Source organism: Vulpes lagopus, chromosome 22, assembly GCF_018345385.1.
Source record: "Vulpes lagopus strain Blue_001 chromosome 22, ASM1834538v1, whole genome shotgun sequence".
NCBI classification, from domain to species: Eukaryota; Metazoa; Chordata; class Mammalia; order Carnivora; family Canidae; genus Vulpes; species Vulpes lagopus.
In genome coordinates, this window is record NC_054845.1 from 392243 (window position 1) to 407474 (window position 15232).

The 15232-nt window shown below is 41.0% G+C and overlaps 2 protein-coding genes across 3 annotated transcripts in view; one reads left to right on the forward strand and one right to left on the reverse strand.

Moving 5' to 3' along the window:
- Positions 1-1268: 1268 nt before the first annotated feature.
- On the reverse strand, positions 1269-11234 carry OSGEPL1 (O-sialoglycoprotein endopeptidase like 1). Its single transcript, XM_041737372.1, has 7 exons — positions 10684-11234; positions 6081-6468; positions 5079-5283; positions 4854-5002; positions 3759-3889; positions 3581-3652; positions 1269-1723 (listed from the first exon to the last, which is right to left on the reverse strand). The coding sequence occupies exons 1-7, from the start codon at positions 10902-10904 to the stop codon at positions 1645-1647; spliced, it is 1245 nt and encodes a 414-aa protein (XP_041593306.1). The 5' UTR covers positions 10905-11234; the 3' UTR covers positions 1269-1644.
- A 452-nt stretch (positions 11235-11686) lies between these two features.
- Positions 11687-15232, forward strand: part of PMS1 (PMS1 homolog 1, mismatch repair system component) — a 109791-nt gene continuing 106245 nt past the window's right edge. For both annotated transcript variants that reach the window (XM_041737365.1, XM_041737361.1), the window contains exon 1: positions 11687-11814. The gene's annotated coding sequence lies outside the window, so the exon portion shown is untranslated. The remainder of the gene's footprint in view (positions 11815-15232) is intronic.

Genomic DNA, 15232 nt, shown 5'->3' on the forward strand with positions numbered 1-15232 from the left:
CTTATCCCTTCCGTATTTCTCTCTTCTTTCTCTTCCCTTATTTCTTATGGCCAGTACTGAAGGCCCACAGATGTGGGATTTTTTCTCAAATTGTTCATTTACCTGTAGTTTCTCTTATTTATAACATGAACTCAATTTTGACATGTGTGCTTGTGGTACCTGGAGCAATTTTGATACTTAAAAATTTTTGATACTTATAATTGTTAAAAAAAAATTGAGATATCATTGTATAATATTGTGATAGTGGGAAGAAATTTTGGTCAATTTCCTTCCATACTTTGAATGCACTCTGATTGTGAGAGTCACAGGAAATACTTAAATTACTTCTCTGTGAATTCACGTTCACATGATACAGAACTCAAATAAAAATGAAAAGTGTGAATTCACAAACTAATAGTTTCTTCTAAATAATATTTATAAACCAATTCTATCATAGCTATACCTCAACAGCAAAGAATACAAAGTTTTACAAATATTGTCTGTTTCTATATGTTCCCTCATATGAATATTTTCTATTTCCAAATGGATAATTACAAAGCAATACTCTATGATCACAGTTCTTTAAAAAAAAAAAAAAAAAAAGACAGTACATTCAGTTACTTTAGACAGAAAAAAAGTGATTACCTGGTATAAAGTTTCAGATTCAAAGAAAATTATCAATAAACAAAACCAAAAACCTTTACATCTCATATATTTTCATTGATTAAATACAATTTCTAAAATAATGGCTATAAATATATGTGGTCAATCATATTTCTTAAAATCTCAGATGCATTTTAAGAAATGTATAGACAGACATCCCAACTGCTCCAGGGAAGACACCTAATAACATATTTTTATAATTAATAACTTGCATTTTGTTAGAGAGTCACCTTTTGTCTTCATTTAGAATTCTCTGATTTGACATGACTTTGACTTGGCTACTTTTCTAAAATTGTTTTCTCATTAGAAAAGTCAGGCTGTTTCAAAAAATAGCTTCTACTGATAACCATCAGTTTGCCAGGTGGGGAGGGGACTAGGGTGAGCAGGTGAAATAAGTGAAGGGGATTACGAAGTACAAACTTCCCGTTATAAGTCAAGGGATGAAAAGTAGAGTCGAGGGAATAGAGTCAATAGCACTGTGGTAACTTTGCATGGTACAGATGGTGAGACTATACTTAATCATAGTGTCATAATACATATAAATGTGAGTCATTAAGTTGCACACTGTAATATAATATTGTATGTCAACTGTACTTCAATTAACTTAAAGTAAGATACATAGAATATAATCTAAAAAAAAATAGCCTTTATAATCCTAATATGAGGAAAAGAGAAAAAAAAGTCTAAGCCTGTTTAATATGGGGCCAAGATTTAGCAGAATCATTGTATATCTTCCATGGTTTTCTTTCTACTTGCCAATATCAGTACATTCTTTTCCCCACAAGATGTTTTACTTTAATTTTGATAATAAAAAAATTACACTCCCTTATAAGACTATGACATTATTAACAGTCTTTCAGAAGAGGTTAAATATCAAACATAAAAAAACAAAAGAAAGTCTTGATAAACAATTAGTATTATGTATCTTCCAAAATTTCATACACAAAAAATCACAACTTAATGTTGAAATACTACCTTAAGAGATTTTTTGAAGAACAAAAATCAAATCTCCATTTTTAACCGTGGTACTTTTATGGCGGCTTCTCCAACTTCTTCTGATATATCTACTCCAAGAGGACATCTGCATTATAACCAGATAAATCTCATTATTTCAAATACTTGCTTCCTGATCTGTTGCTAGTTCTGTAGATTATTTGCTTAGAATTCTGACAAACACTGTATGTGTCTAATGTATAATATATGATGATGGTTCTTGAACACAAATACAGCAGGAATAATAGGTGAACAGAAGGCCAGTTCCATGAACAAGAAATCTAAATTTCAGGATTTTTTTTTTTTTTTAAAGATTTTTGTTTATTTATTCATGAGACAGAGAGAGAGAGAGAGGTAGAGACACAGGCAAAAGGAGAAACAGGCTCCATGCAGGGAGCCTGACATGGGACTTGATCCTGGGTCTCCAGGAATCACATCCTGGGCTGAAGGTGGTATTAAACCGCTGAGCCACCCGGGCTGCCCTAGAATTTTTATTTTTTATTATTTTATTTTTTATTGTATTTTTTTTGTTTTCTTTTAATTTATTTAAATTTCAGGAATTTTAAAAAATACTTTGAGGTATAATTGACATGTAAACAGCTATACATCTCTAATGTATACAACTCAAGAGTTTGAGAATTAGAAGTTTTTGAAAGAAATAGTTTTACTGTTCTCATACTATGAATAAAAACTTAAAATGAAATCGAAAAATGACAAAAATGCCTTATAATTCTCTTACAAAGCTGAAAGGGTAAAAACAATTTACCATGCAGCTAATGTCAAATCTACATCTATTTCTACTTTAGAAATTCCCCTGGTTTTTATGGATTCTTCTCTGAGGTTTCAAAATCTGGCTTGCTTCCTTTCTACCTTCCTCTGTCACTCCTGGCAAGGGAGGTCTGAGATCCTACTCTCTTTCTCAGTTCTTCCTCAGTAAATAATTTTGGCCTTAGATTTCTGTTTTACAACACTGTCCAATATTAAGGCTTCAACTGGACCCTAATCTGAAAAAACCCATGGTCTTTCAGCCTCAACACTGTCACAAGAAGGCGACACCAGATCAGACAATATATTTAACCTGAGGCTAGGCCATCAATATAGGAGATTCATTCTGCCAATACTAACTAAATTCTGTTTACGGTAAGTTGTGTTTTTTTTTTTTTAAGATTTATTCATTTATTCATGAGACATACACAGAGAGGCAGAGACACAGGCAGAGGGTGAAGCAGGTTCCATGCTGGGAGCCTGATGTGGGACTTTACCCCAGGACCCCGGGATCACGGTCTGAGCCAACAGCAGATGCTCAACTGCTGAGCCACCCAGGCGTCCCTGTTTTTGAGAAGTCTTAATAAGTCTATGGTTCATGTAGCTATAGTTATGGATTAAAATGTTGAAAAATTTTAAAACATCAAATAAAATCATGTTGAAAACAGAATTACGGCAGATTATGAAACATAACCATCCTTTACTATTTTACTATTCCAGAACTAACCTAGACCAGAAATTGATAACAAATTGAAACACTGTGCTATTCTTTTGAACTCTGATCTGAGAGGAAATAAGGCTTTCAGAAAACAGGTATCTTTTGGCCCTCTTTCAGCTGCCTGTGGAGAAGCATACTCACAAAGCAGTCTCACACCTGACTGCTTTGTACACCTCTCCCTGACACTCCCCAACATGCCAGCTAGTCCTGAGATTGCTTGACATTGCAAAAGTCCAGGCCATGGACATGGTTTCTATTCTGCTACTAAATGCGGGAATTCATCACCCCTACCCGCCACCTATTTCTAACCTATGATTTGTCAAAATATTTATAATTTGATACTACAGGAGAGATATTTCTTAGAAGAAGAAATTTCATGAAAGAAATCAATGTGATCTTTCTTCAGGTCAATGAAAATCTTCTACTGCAACTTGTACAGAGATTATAAAAGATACTACGTACTTGGGTTCATAGCGGATACCTTCTGTGTTGTATAAAACGCCCACACCAGCACGCAATCTTTCAATACCATTCCTAAATAAGAATCATTAAAATAAAATAAATAGACCAACAGTTAAAAGAAGACTTAGTATGATGAAATGGCAGATGATGAGTGAAGCATATATATCCTGTGGCTCACCATGCAATCATAATGCCATTGTCAGTGCACAGTCTGGGAGGAGGACACAACAAAGTGCACTGTGTTGCGTTTGTTACAATTTCCAGAGCTTTCCTGATATAGAAGTTACTTGCAACACCTCCAGATGCAACCTGAAGGAATTGAAAAGACCAAAAGTACCAAATATTATATATGGATATGAACCAAACTGTTAGCTACACCTGGGGAAAATACCAGCATTATACAGTAAAAAAACAACACATTTTGATAGGTGTATATATGTATATAATAACAATTTGGACGAAAAGAAAATCAACAATTTCAGTATCAGCATATGATGATTGATTTATTGATTTATTTATTTAGAGGGGGGCAGGGAGGGACAGAGGGAGAGAGAAACTCCATACTGAGCATGGAGCCTAATCAGGGGTGGATCTCATGACCCTGAGATTGTGACCTAAGCTGAAACCAAGGGTAAGACATCTAACTGACTGTACCACCCAGGGACCCCTGACCACTTTCATTTTTGTACATTTTCTTTTTTTTTTCCAATTATAATAAAAGTACAATATTTCAAACCCTATTTTTATTTATAAACATTTTTCTCATTTTACATTATTCTTAAGCAATTGCCTTTGATATTCACATAATATTCCATTTTGTGAATCATTTAAATATTCTCTCATAATTTTCAAAAGGATGAATTTTAAGATAAACAGGAAGTTTACCATGGCTTTTATGCAGATTTAAGGGATTTCATCAAAAGAACATAAATTCAAAGGAAGCTAGCTTATTTTTCTAAATATAATGATAGCAGTTACTGCATTTCATTTCTTATTGTAAATCCACTTCCAAATTCAATGAGAAGATGAAGTCTTGGAGGTTTTTGCCACAAAGCCTGTACAGATGTCCCATAAAGCTGCCACACCTATATAAGAATTGGTTATTAATCTTTATTCTGTAAAATTTCATACTTTAGGGCTAGTATATGATATAAAGTTATTTTCATCCTAGAAATTAAGCTCAATTAAGCTCCTAGAAGAAAAGTTACATACTGTAAAGTATTAACCCTATTGTTAGGAGACAACTAAGCTTACCAGTACTGACTAAGCTTACCAGTACTGCGTTACTTTGAGGTAACAAGTCTCTCTGCTTACAAAACAGAATGGCACGATGTGTTCTTTTTGCAATGTGGCACGCTGTTGTGTGCTGTACTGCAGCAGCAATGTGTGCAGCTGAAGACAGGATTTGTCCCTTCTGGATCCCTGCAGAAACGAGCAGGTATTTTTAGGCACAATCCAGCATTACGTATTTTATCAACTCTATTAATTAGAAAAATACCTTCCTCTTTTTCCTTTTGTGTTATTATCCTATCAGTAACATGCTGAAGTCCAGTAAAAGAAAAATCACAATTTTTAGCTCGTTGCATGGGAGGTTTGATATCAAAATGCAGTTTATTTCCTTGTTTGGCCAAATGTTCTATAGCCTTCCCACCACTCATGGTGGAGCACTCTGGATGTTTTATCAAAGACAATCTTCTTGCTACCTATCAAAAACAAAAGTTTTTGTAATGAGTCATAAAATTGCAATTCTGAAACCAAGGTGCAAAGGAAATTAAATTTACTAAAAAACAAAAAACAAAACAAAAAACCAGAACAAATCTGGATGAGTAAGACATGGGATGCTTTTAAAATTTGGACTACAGCTGGTAGTAAGGACAGATTCTCGCTCCTTCTGACAGCCTGATCAATAGTGGCCAATCACTGCTTCCCTATCACTTCTGCTCTTCTATTGGGAACGAAAAGTAAGTTTGAAGTTCACAACGACTGCTTAATGATAAACTTCAAAGATTAGAACCTGTCAATTTCTTCTAATCATTTCAGCTGTTGGCAGTAGGATTTCTGCATATAGCAGTAGCCTCAAGGATTCATAAACAAAGGAAAAAGAAACCCGCTTGTTAGTGTGGTCAGCAATTGTGATGTTTAATCATAAAACTTTGTGCAGCTTTATAGTCTTTACGTTATCTTTATATACCCTCTTATTTCACATTTTTATAGTGCTTTACATAGCAATTTCTTTCATATATTTTTGATTAAAAACATAACTGCAAACATCTGAGCCTTTATGTACTGATGAAAACCTCTTACCATTTTATTCATAATGGGTAAGAATCTCTTATAAAACTATGTACTACTCTTTTTCTGTTTTTCTTACTGTGCATAAATTTTTCAGTCTAATATATTAATCAGAAATATTTGGATAAATGGTAGCAGTATATCTATTACTATTTAATTGAAAAAGGTACCTTAACAGAAAAGAATGGAGAAATTAATTCTTAATTACCTTGTCAAGCATGTCACCCGGTGCTATGTCCAAAGACTTTCCCAGAAGCAGAAAATCTGAAACTCCTCTAACTAATGCCAATAGACAATGGCCTCCAGAAATCAAAAGAACTAAAAAGGGAAATTCTACTTTATTTAACAACCTAATAGTAAGTGCATGAGCCTCCATATGATGAATGGGAATGAAGGGTATTTTTAACTGGTCTACTAGTCGTAAGCTAAATGATAAGCCTACTCCCAAGCTTAACGCAAGTCCTGGTTTTACAGTAGTTGCAATTGCTGAGAGTTCACTTGGAGAGATTTTACTGGTAGACAGAGCTTCTTTCACTATTCGTTGGATATTTTCTCTGTGAAGCTGCTGAGCTACTGGAGGAACAATCCCACCTGTTCTGGAAGAAATAAAAAAACTTTATAATTAAAACCTTTTATAAACTTTTTATCATTAAAGCTTTTTATAATTTTAGGATTGTGAAAATAGAGTAAGAAAAGTTTTATATCAGGGCTGAAGGCATGTTTTCAAATTAATCATTATATAGGTAAAAATGTTAGTCAAGTATATTCAAATATGTGTGCCTTATAATGCAGCTCACTATGAGAACTTAGTATGCAGTGATTAATAATGTCTGACGTTTCAAAATTGTACACAACAAATTCCTATGGATTTGTTGATGAATTAGATCACCAAAATAATCTTAAGAAGCATTCTATAGAGGATGTCTTGAACAAGGACAGGATAAAATTGGATTTTAGAAAAATTAATCTGTCTGGAGACAGGGAGATTTTTTAAAGAAGTTATTGTAAGAGTATTCGTTTACATCATAAACTGCGTGACCATGGGATGTGAAAGAAAGGAACAGAAAGCCCTGAAAACTGTTATAATGGACTGGCTGTATGAGGGAGGGGGACCAAGGCAACCAAGACCATTCAGATATTGAGCTGGAATGACTGGGAGAAAAGAAATACTAACAGAGAGAAACATAAAGTCAATTTTGTGAAGAAGATGAGTTTATTTTTAAAACACACTGCACTTGAGGTCACAGCAGGACAGTAGACAGCTTACAATCCTGAAATACAGTTTGGGAATCTACTGCTTAGGTTGATCATTTTGATTTGGGGTCCATGTAGGATAAGCAGCGAATGACTGCTCCAAATGTTGAGAGTGAAGAAGTAGGAGGCAAGGTTGCTAGCAAAAAATTTGCCAGCATGTGACTGACTTACAATCAGAGAAGCAGAGCAATAAAATATAGAGTCTGTAAGATGCACCTCTAATCTCAAAAAAATCTTCAAATATTTGATGCTGCAAGTTTTATACACAGAAATGAAAACCCTCAGTAGGAGCATTCAACTAGGACTTATTTAATAGTTATGTATTGTATCAGCCAAACAGGGAAACCATAAAACAATCTTGTTCAACACATTCATATAGTAATACTATTTTCTTTAGTTCTTTAAAAGAACTACGTAAGTTTTCTCTTCTATTGTTCAACTCTGCTAATGGCATTAAACTTTCTAATCACACACACACACACACACACACACACACACAAAAACAACTTTCTAATCACTTGGATTTCCAGCTTCATCTTCATCTCCTTTATCTCACTTTCCACAAATAAATGTATCACCATTCCCACTGCTGCTATCAAATTCAGAAGGCTCTCATCATCTCAAGTCTATTCAAAGCCTTCTAACCGCAATTCCCTAGATAGATTTTCTGATCCCTGCAGTCCATTCTATATTGTGTTGCCAGAAAGTAAAGCACAACGTAAAGCTGACCCCATAACTTGCTTACTCAAAAGCACGATCTTGACATTTGGGTGACTTTAAGTCCAAATACTTTCCTCCACTAATTCTTCCTTCACCCCACTTGCCTACCTTCCTTCCTATCTGTACCTCCTGTATGTATTTTATCTTCAAAGGATTATGCTAGCTATGCACCAGAGACAAAAGAGATGAGTAAGACCATGGCTTTATTCTCAGAAGAATTAATTTGTACACAATATGGAGAGTAGGTGATTGAGAGGCCAAAGCTAAAAAAAGGCAGGGAAACCATCTGGCCTCAAGGTAGGAGCCAAGAGTCCAGAGAAGAGACAATAAGGGCTTGAACTGGGGCACCCTGGGTGGCTTAGCACTTTAGCTCTGCCTTCAGCCCAGGGCCTGATCCTGGAGACCCGGGATCCAGTCCCACGTCGGGCTCCCTGCATGGAACCTGCTTCTCCGTCTGCCTGTGTCTTTGCCTCTCTCTGTGTCTCTCATGAATAAATAAATAACATCTTTAATAAATAAATAAGGGGAAAAGGAGAGGAATGTTTGAAGAAATATTTGGGAGGTTACTCTGACTGGATGACCGATTTGACACAGAGTATTGAGAAGGAAGTTAAAAGACTGTCCTTCAGGTTTCTGGCTTGGAAGAAAGCCCCCCCTGCCCCCCGCTGTCCTCCATTAATGCATTTCATGCTGTTTTACAAAGACATGTTCACCAATCTGCCTTCTTCACTCATTTATATCAGTAAAGAAGTACTACTGTTACCAATAATAGCTTTTTTTTGAGCTCTTGCTACTTGTCAAGGACTGCACTACACATCTTGGAAGAATTCACATTTAATTCTCACAATATTATAAGTTAGTTGTCATTACTATCCCAGTTTCAAATATAATAAGGAAACCGAGGCGCAGAAAACTGTACAAGGTCTCATGTTGACCCAGAACGTGGACCTACACTCTAAGCCACTTTACAGGGTAAGCTGCTCAGAGACAAGGATCATACATCTTAGACATATTTGTACCTCGGTGCTTCAACTGCTGCCTGGCAACTGAAGGTATTCAGTAAATGCTGAGATGAGCTGTGTAGATGGTACCATACAGTTTACTTGCCTGTGTACTCCTCTCAGGTGACCTAGGCACTAACTAAATTGAATGTCTACCTGTATTTTCTCTCCTCTTTGCCTTTGCTATGATGTCTACTCATGCTACAGTATTTTTTTTTGTCTCATTCACTGAAGGCCTACTTACACCTGCAATGTAGCACATGCTATGCTGGCTATCAGGCACACAGTAGGGATTAATAAAGATACAGCCCATCACCATGGAGTTTGGAGGCTATTGGGGTACAGACTGTACATAAGTAAACAAATGTAAAAATCATCAAAAAGATGACGAAAATAAGCAGGGTGTGGTGATACAGAACAAACATGGTGGGAATGTCGAATTTAGATAAAGTAGTCGGGGAAGGCCTTCTACACAGTTAACATTTTTATGTTCAAAGGTCCAGGACACTCAAAAACACAGAAAGAACCGTGGTAGAACAGTTACTGTTCGCACCACTTGTTATATGCTTACTTTACGCTGCCTTGTACTGCATGCTCCGCGTTCCCTTGTAGCTCTGCCTATCATTGGGCCAAACTCCTGAAGGCAAAGACTCTCCTAGTACTTCACCCTTTCACACGGCATGCAACTGCTAGAGGCCCGCTCTGTCTCTCCACGTACACTCCTCCTAACTGCAATATCCTGTATTGTTTCTATTCCCTCTCCATGACCCTATCAGGCAGGTATTATCTTTCCCACTGTACACATGTGAAAACAGAGAGGACAAGGAACTCGCCTAGCATCAGAGTCACCACCGGGTGCCTAATTCCTAACTCAAATACAGGTCTGTGATCTCAAAATACTGACCTTTTCCACTAGTCACATATTATAAATTGATGGCTCAAAGACTTATTTGATCTGCACAGCATTTTAACACACTTTGAATCAGCAACTAATCTTAAAATCTAGAGCTAGTAGTTATATTCTAGATTTCCATTTTCTCTTGGGAACACTGATGATCACGTGGCACAGGGCTGGCATTTCTGCATGGCAACAACTGGCTGCAGCTGAGCAGTTGCCTCCTCCGGGTATTTCCCTCTTTGGGTCCAGCCCACTTATTGGTGTAGCCTGACTAGAGTCCTCTGCAAACAGAGGACTTTACAAACCCTGCGCTGGCCTGTGCTTTAACACAATCGTATTTTGTTACTTATTTGAGTGCCAACATGAGTTCTATGTATAAATGTGAATAGGATTTTTTTTTTTCCCTGTGACTGACACAGTCTAGAGATAGGGTGATGTTCTCCTCGGACTTTAGTTGGGACCATGAAACCTACAGGTGGACAGAAGCAGGAAAAGCACTATTGAAGGGAAATGATGCCTAAATTGTGGGGCTGGGAATGAGCTTCGCTGTTACCGCAGGGGGGCTCAGCAAGGGCTGGGACCTCCCTGTGCAGACTTAGAAGACACTCGAGTGGCTCAGTGGTTGAGCATCTGCCTTTAGCCCAGGGCATGACCCTGGACACCCAGGATAGAGTCCCACGTTGGGCTCTCTGCATGGAGCCTGCTTCTCCCTCTGACTGTGTCTCTGACTCTCTGTGTCTCTCATGAATAAACAAAATCTTTAAAAAAAAAAGAAGCCACATCGAAGGGTTTGAGGTCTTCTACAGCAGCGACTAGAAGCCTTTCCGCAAAAGAACTCTGCTCCTGAAATTGCACTTACATATGACAAATACAAAAGAATCATTTCATTTTCCTTTTCCGCCAAAAAAATGTGAACTACCCAGGTAACGTCTACTTACTTTAAGTGGACTTCAGTCTGGGAATGTATGGCTTCTCCCCAAACCTTTCCACTTTCATCCACCACCGCAGCCGCGGTATCATCACAACTGGTCTCAATCCCCAGGATTAGTTTATGAAGAAACAGTTTTCCAGGATCAAAGCCAAAACTTCTTAAAAACTCACACATCCTGCTTCTTGACGGCTTAGGAAGAGCCGCTGCTGCCTTGTGCAACGTTAGCATACCTACCCTACAGACAACTCCTGGAAAAGAAATGAAGAAACAAACTGTCCGGAACTGACGCTGACCACCAACGCATCCAATTAAACCCGATTCTGAGAACCTGATTCTTCAATATAATAGTTTTGTAGGATTATAAGACTGTACAGAAGTCAGCAAAAACTGTTAAATGTGCACAGGTCGCTACGGCCTTTAACACGCAGTCCCGGCGCCCCCGTCCCGGCGCGAGGCCCTCCGGACGGTCGCCAAGTCCCCTCTCTAACGGCAAAGTGGGTCCATCTGCAGTTCCCACTGCTTCGCGGCGGCCACGCGCCTCAGGACGCGAGCGACGAGCGACCGGCCGGCAGACGACCGCTGCGGGGAGCGTTCCACCCGCCCAGGGCACGCCGGAACGCCCCCGAGGGGCGAAGCGCGCAGGCCGACGACCGAGCGCCCAAGGGGCGCCACAGCTCCCGCAGCTTCCGGCCCGGCCCGGAAGTGACGTCACCGGCGTCTCGGCGCGGCCGGGCCCTCGGGGCGCCGCTGCGGGGCTCGGCCCTGAGCTGCCCGGGGCGCGAGCCTGCGCTCAGGCGTCCCCTCAGGCTAGGCGGGAGCGGCCCGGCCGGGTGGCGGCAACGTCACGCGGCGGGGTCGCCTGACGCTCCCGCACTAGGTTCTAAGCACTTCGCTACGTTACGAGAGAATTTGGGTTTGCCTTCGGCCGGAATTGGGAGCCGCTGTGAGGGAAGGCTGGTGCGGATCGCCGGCTTCCGTCTCTGAGGCGCTGTGGCCGAAGCAGCTGAAGACCGCAGGGCCGGCGTGGAGGCCGCGGGACCGGAAGCGCCGCGGGACCGGAAGCGTCGCCGCTGGGGTGACGTGTGGCGCCGCCTGGTCTGTGGTTGAGGAGGCGCCGCGGCTGCGCCATCCGCCCGCCGTGAGTAGACGCCGCCGCCTGTCGTGGCCGCGCCGAGGCCCCCTTCAGCGCTTGGGTCGGTTGTGGGCCTTTGGGGTTCGCGTTTACTGCCGTGACCTTGCCGCCCTGGGCGTGGACACATTTAGCCCAGAGGCGCTCCTCGCCCGCTGGGGCGAGCCGACCCAGCCAGGAGGCCGGCCCCGTGTGCTGCCGGACGCCGTCGGGCGCTTGGTGCGAGGAGTCACGGGGACCGTCCGGGGACACGCGCCTGTGCTCGCGGCCGCCGAGGTGCTGGGGGTCCCCGGGCGGGACACATGACGGGCGGAACCGCGACCTCGGGGGACAGCTGTGCTGTACCCGCCAGGTGCCTCCCGCCACGTGCCGACCCCCCCGGGTGCCTCCCCGCCAGGTGCCCCTCCCCGCCAGGTGTCCCCCGCCTGGTGCCGCCCCGCCTGGTGCCTCCCCGCCAGGTACCGCCCCACCAGGTGCTCCCCCCCCCCTTCCGCCAGGTGCCTCCCCACCAGGTGCCTGCTGCCCTCATCTCCCGGATGAGGCAGCTGGACCACACAGCTGGATTTGCGGGCCACACAGTTCTTGGAATTTGTTTCCTCAACTTCCACAAGATAAAATAACTCCTATTTTCCCCTAGGACGTGCTGCTGACCCACAGAAGACAAAAAGAGTAAGACCCAAATGTCAAGAAAAAGTAGTTATCCTGGCTGCATGATTAGAGGTTCCTTTCTGTTAACTGCTGAAATCTAGTCTGACCGCAAAACCTCCCGCGTCAGGGATCCCCGGGGCGTGACCCGGGCGTTCCGGGATCGAGTCCCGTGTCGGGCTCCCTGCATGGAGTCTGCTCCCTCTGCCTGTGTCTCTGCCTCTCTCTCTCTCTCTCTCTCATGAATTAAACAAAACAAAACCTCCCGCCTGTGGCATTTTCCTAGTTTGAATTTCGCTGGGCAGGTGCGTCTCCACGCCCTCAGGGATCACGGGCCGCAGGACTCCTGGCGGACTCCATCCGGGCGCTCGGCTGCTGTGGCCCTAACGCTGCTCACCGGGAACCTGACCTCTAGGACACAGGAGGGAGGAGCTCCTTCTTCCTCAGGGTGATGGCACGTGAGCAGCAGAAAGAATAGGTGCCTCTACCAGGACCGCGGGTTTGGCAAGTGATGGTTTCCGTGCCCTTTACTGTTGGTGGAAAGGCGTTTATGCCGTGGCCTGACTGGGCCTTCACACGGGTCACGTCCGCGGTGTGAGTGCCACTCCTGAACGGTCCTCGAGAAATACGGCCTGACTACTGTACCTTCCCCCGGAATCCAGAATCAAAATATGCCCATCAAAATATGCCCATTTTGTCCGTGCTATTGCCTGATTCTTCATTTTTAAGTTTCAGAGGAAAATTATATGTTGAAGAATCTTTTAACACTCATTTCCTAATTACATCTTACTGAATTGGATTCTATTTTCATTTATTATTTCATTTATTACATATTGATTGGATTCTTTTTTTTAATTTTATTTACTTATGATAGTCACACAGAGAGAGAGAGAGAGAGGCAGAGACATACGCAGAGGGAGAAGCAGGCTCCATGCACCGGGAGCCCAACGTGGGATTCGATCCCCGGTCTCCAGGATCGCACCCTGGGCCAAAGGCAGGCGCCAAACCGCTGTGCCACCCAGGGATCCCTATTGATTGGATTCTTTACGAACTTCATCAGTTGTTAGAGATAAAAGTTAGGATCCACTCTCTATCTTCAAGGAACTGAGACTAACACTAGGTGATTACGATGCAGCATTATGGAAAATGTGCGCCCAGAGCGGGAAGTCCGTTGGGGAGGGTGGTGTCCTTGCCACAGAAGTACCCGGAGCCTAGCAGGACCTTGGTGTGCTTACTGTTTCAACACCTGATGTTCTAGGCTTCACGTTGGTTTGTCAGATCTGGAAGTGACTGGACTTGGGTGCTGTCACACACTCAATCTGCTCAGAAACTGCTTTGTGAAGACCATAGACTGATGTGTTAATTTATAAAAAAAAATGTAATGATGAAGGAGGTAGGTTACTTAAGTTTGCTGTCCTCACCTTCTCTGTATTGAGCAAATGACAGTGAAAGCCAGATCCAAATTATAATCAGAATTTGACAAATATGGAATGGAAGCAATAGAAATGAGTTTGGGGCTCTTAATGGTTAATATTTCAGGCCCGATGCATTTCTTTTGAGTCCCCTGTCTTACATTCTTCATGGGTTGGATTGTGCTAAAAATAGTCATTTGTCTTTCTCCTTTTTAAAGAGTTTTTTTTGCTGACAAGTAAGTATCTCTTTAGAAATCGTTTCATTAATGGTAATACAATCAGTCACGTCTCATCCTTGGAAGATATTTTGCTTTTTTTTTTTTTTTTTTACTTAGCCATTATGCTTATTTAACAAATTTATTTATTTTCAAATAAATTCAAAGGATTTATTTTACTGTTGTAAAATATATGCAACAAAATTTATCATTTTAACCATTTTTAGGTGTACGGTTCAATAGCATTAAGTATATTCACATTGTTGCGTAAACATCTTTATCAACCATCTACAAACCTTTTTCATTTTTCCCAGTTGAAATGGTACCCATTAAACACTAATTCTATATTTCCCTTCCTGCTAGCGCCTGGAAACCACCGTTAGGTCTCTGACTACTCTAGATACCTCATATAAGTGGGATAATACAATTACTTGTCCTTTTGTGACTGGGTTATTTCACATAGCATTAACGTCAAGGTTCATCCAGTGTGGTAGCATGTGTCAGAATTTCTTTTCAAGTGGAATAATAGTCTATTGTTTGTTTGTATATATGTTGTTTATCCATTCATCTGTCAATGGACACTTGAGTTGTTTCCACCTTCTAACTATTCTGAGTAATGCTCCTATAAACATAGGTCGCACAAATACCTTTTCAAATCCCTGCTTTCACTTCTTTCGGGTATATACCCAGAATTGGAATAGCTGGATCATATGGTAATTGCTTAATTTTTTGAGAAATTGCCTTACCCAGATGATCTTATTTTTCAAGTGCATGGGGGTCTATGTGTATTTTTGGCAGGGGAAGGAGGGGGTGAATCTTTTTGTTGCTCCCATATACTCCCTATGACTGTTAAGTACCATGATAGAAACATATGACTTGATAATCCATAGGAGGAACAAATGTTTCAAAACAGAATCACTGCTTCAGGTTTTCTGTAGTAGGTGATATACTGGTGTTTTCTCAGCAATGCCAGTTATATCATCTGGCCTTTCTGTTCCCATTTAAAAAATTATAACACGAATAATGAATGCTTATTTTCTTGATAATACACTCAACAGTTTTTTTTTGCAAAATCTGGACAGTTTTCAAAAAATGTCAATAGAAATGTGTAACATTTGGAAAGCCAGAAATTTTACATACTATAAAACTCCTGTC